Below are 2,489 nucleotides of genomic sequence, written 5' to 3'. Positions count from 1 at the left end.
CCCCCCCCCCCCGGGTCCAGGCAGTTTGTCCTCACCCCTCGTCTCTTCTCACTTCCCCCCCCGGCAGGCCCAGACGAGACCGGAAGATCCAGAAGCTGACGAACGCCATGAGAGCCTTCATCTTCACCAACACGCTGCTCTTTGTCTTTGGGATCTGCTGCCTCATCGATAATCTGCCTCTGCAGGTAAAACTCTGATAAATCCCACCTTTTTACGTCAGCCTGTTCGCTTTCATCGACAGCCTCCCGTCTCTCCTTCTGCCCCCCGCCGCAGATCCTGACCTTCATCCTCCACACCGTGGTCCGAGGTTTCATCCACTCCTGCTGTAGCGGCCTCTACGCTGCCGTGTGAGTACACAGGTGACCTGTGACCTCGGGCGTCCTCCGAGCCCAGAGCCAGCATCAAAGCGGCCTCGCAGCTGAGGTTTTACAAGGTTCAAATTGTCGATGTGAAAGCAGGAGCAGCAAACCTCTTTTCTGACTCATTTGGCGTTATTTTCTAGCACCTTATAAACACCGAACGTACAGCAGGGCTTTACAGTGTGATAAAAGCAACCAGATGTGGTCGCAACAGTAAAGCAGGTATTAAAAAAATAAAAAAAAGGAAAGAAGAATCGGTACGAGGAGCAGAAAAAACAGGCCGTTTTTTTTCCCCCGGACTCACTGGTTTCTCTCTCTGTCCCCCGCAGCTACCCGTCCAACCACTTCGGGACGCTGACGGGCCTCCAGTCCATGATCAGCGCCGTGTTCGCGCTGCTGCAGCAGCCGCTCTTCATCGCCATGGTGACGACGCTGCACGGAGACCCCTTCTGGGTGAGGAGGCACGGGCGTCGGGAGTGACTGTCCGAGCCGTTTTCTCTCCCCGGAGATGACGGGTTCTATTAGCGTCGGTCTGTTTGACTCGGTGGAAACGTGTTAATCGTGGCTCCCGTGGGTTTATTTAGAGAAATCCAGGAGTTTGATGCCGTGATGCTTCAGTCCAGCCCTCTGAGTGATTAGAAAGGCGAAAAAACAACTTTAAAACAGATTAAAAGAGGTCAAAGTTTGTATTTTATACAAAAAAACCATCATGATCGTCGTCTTTTAGAAAAAAGCCACATTATTACTTGACTCTTTTTATAAATAGATGTTGTGAAGCTTAAAAAGAGAAATAATAACAAGGATAGTGAGTAAAATATGGGGCTGAAGTGAGATTTTTTGCTTTTTTAGCGCACTGACACCGGTGAAAATCTAAAATTATACCCGAACAAAAATCTGAACTACCATTTTTCCTGAGCTGAACTCAAAGATCTCTGGACTTTTTCTACAAACCCAATCGGCCTTTTTCTGTCAAAGATCGGTCGCAGATGTGCGTAAACGTCGTGTCAGTCCTGTGAGGCGGACAGATCGTCTCAGTTTGTGGCCGACAGAGAGAAAACGGTCTGAGATCTTTAACGATAAAACTTCTGTACGGATGTTGCTCAGAGTCAAACCTCCTGACCTGATTGGTTTAACTCGGGGGGGTCCAGTCCTGGTCCAGGAGGTCCACCATCCTGCAGGTTTCAGGTGTTTCTCAGCTTCGACTCACCTGGTTTGAATGACTGAGTGATTAACAGGCTTCTGCAGGACTTAAAGACCAGGGAAACATCTAAAACCTGCAGGACGGTGGCCCCTCCAGGACCAGGGTTGAACTGGTTGAGTTGTAAAGCAGCAGCAGGTGTAACGTCTCCCTCCCTCCTCCCTCCCTCCTCCCTCCCCCCCTCGTCTCTCCCTCCCTCCCTCCCATCAGATCAACCTGGGCCTGCTGATCTTCTCCCTGTGCGGCTACCTGCTGCCCGGCTACCTCTTCTTCCACCGCAGGAACCTGCTGAAGCAGAGCGGGTCCAAACCGCCCCCCGACCGGGAGCTGCAGGCGCTCAAACCCAGCGAGACCAACGGCTACGCCCCCCACAGCAACGGCTACGCCGCCGCCGAGGCCTGAGGAGCCCGACGAGCCTGAAGAACCCAGGAACTGATTTCAAAACGGACACCAGCAGTCGTCTCACCCAGTCGGCTGTTACTTCTACATTATATCATGTTTATTTTTCTGATTCTAATACTTTGTGCTTGTCTCTTCAGGTCGTCGCTGGTGTCCGTTTTGCTCCGTGTGTCATCCAGTGTTTTGCTGCTGTTTTATTTATTGGGATTTTAGGTCCGAGAGCCAAAGAAAAAAAAAAACCTCTTTGTGTCCGTTTCAAGCCATAAACCGAAGCGTGCAGATATCAGGAGTACTTGAAGGTTTTCTGACAATCATCACGACCTCTTCCCCGCCTCGTCCGGCCCCGCCGCGACACCAAAGAGCAGCCTGACGTCACAGAGCCGCCTCGTTTATTTAAACACCATTTAGTTCAAAAAGGAAACGATTAGAGGACTTGTGATGCTGATAAGGAGGCCTTTTTCAGCCTCAAACGGAAGAAAAAGGCGAATTGTTGCGACAACCGCGCCTACCTCCTCTGCTCCCCCCCCCCCCCC

The 2,489-nt window shown here is 51.4% G+C and overlaps 1 protein-coding gene across 4 annotated transcripts in view; it reads left to right on the top strand.

Annotated features, from left to right (window-relative positions):
* The window catches only part of slc43a1a (solute carrier family 43 member 1a), a 28,072-nt gene extending 25,829 nt beyond the window's left edge, over positions 1–2,243 (top strand). For all 4 annotated transcript variants that reach the window (XM_017428222.3, XM_017428220.3, XM_025008595.2 and 1 more), the window contains exons 12-15: positions 68–185; positions 274–347; positions 689–812; positions 1,768–2,243. In XM_017428222.3, the coding sequence (XP_017283711.1) occupies positions 68–185; positions 274–347; positions 689–812; positions 1,768–1,959 (508 nt within the window). In that variant the 3' untranslated portion in view covers positions 1,960–2,243. The remainder of the gene's footprint in view (positions 1–67; positions 186–273; positions 348–688; positions 813–1,767) is intronic.
* Positions 2,244–2,489: the final 246 nt, after the last annotated feature.

This window comes from Kryptolebias marmoratus, linkage group LG9 (assembly GCF_001649575.2).
Source record: "Kryptolebias marmoratus isolate JLee-2015 linkage group LG9, ASM164957v2, whole genome shotgun sequence".
Lineage (NCBI taxonomy): Eukaryota > Metazoa > Chordata > Actinopteri > Cyprinodontiformes > Rivulidae > Kryptolebias > Kryptolebias marmoratus.
This window is presented reverse-complemented; position numbering and strand designations above follow the sequence as displayed.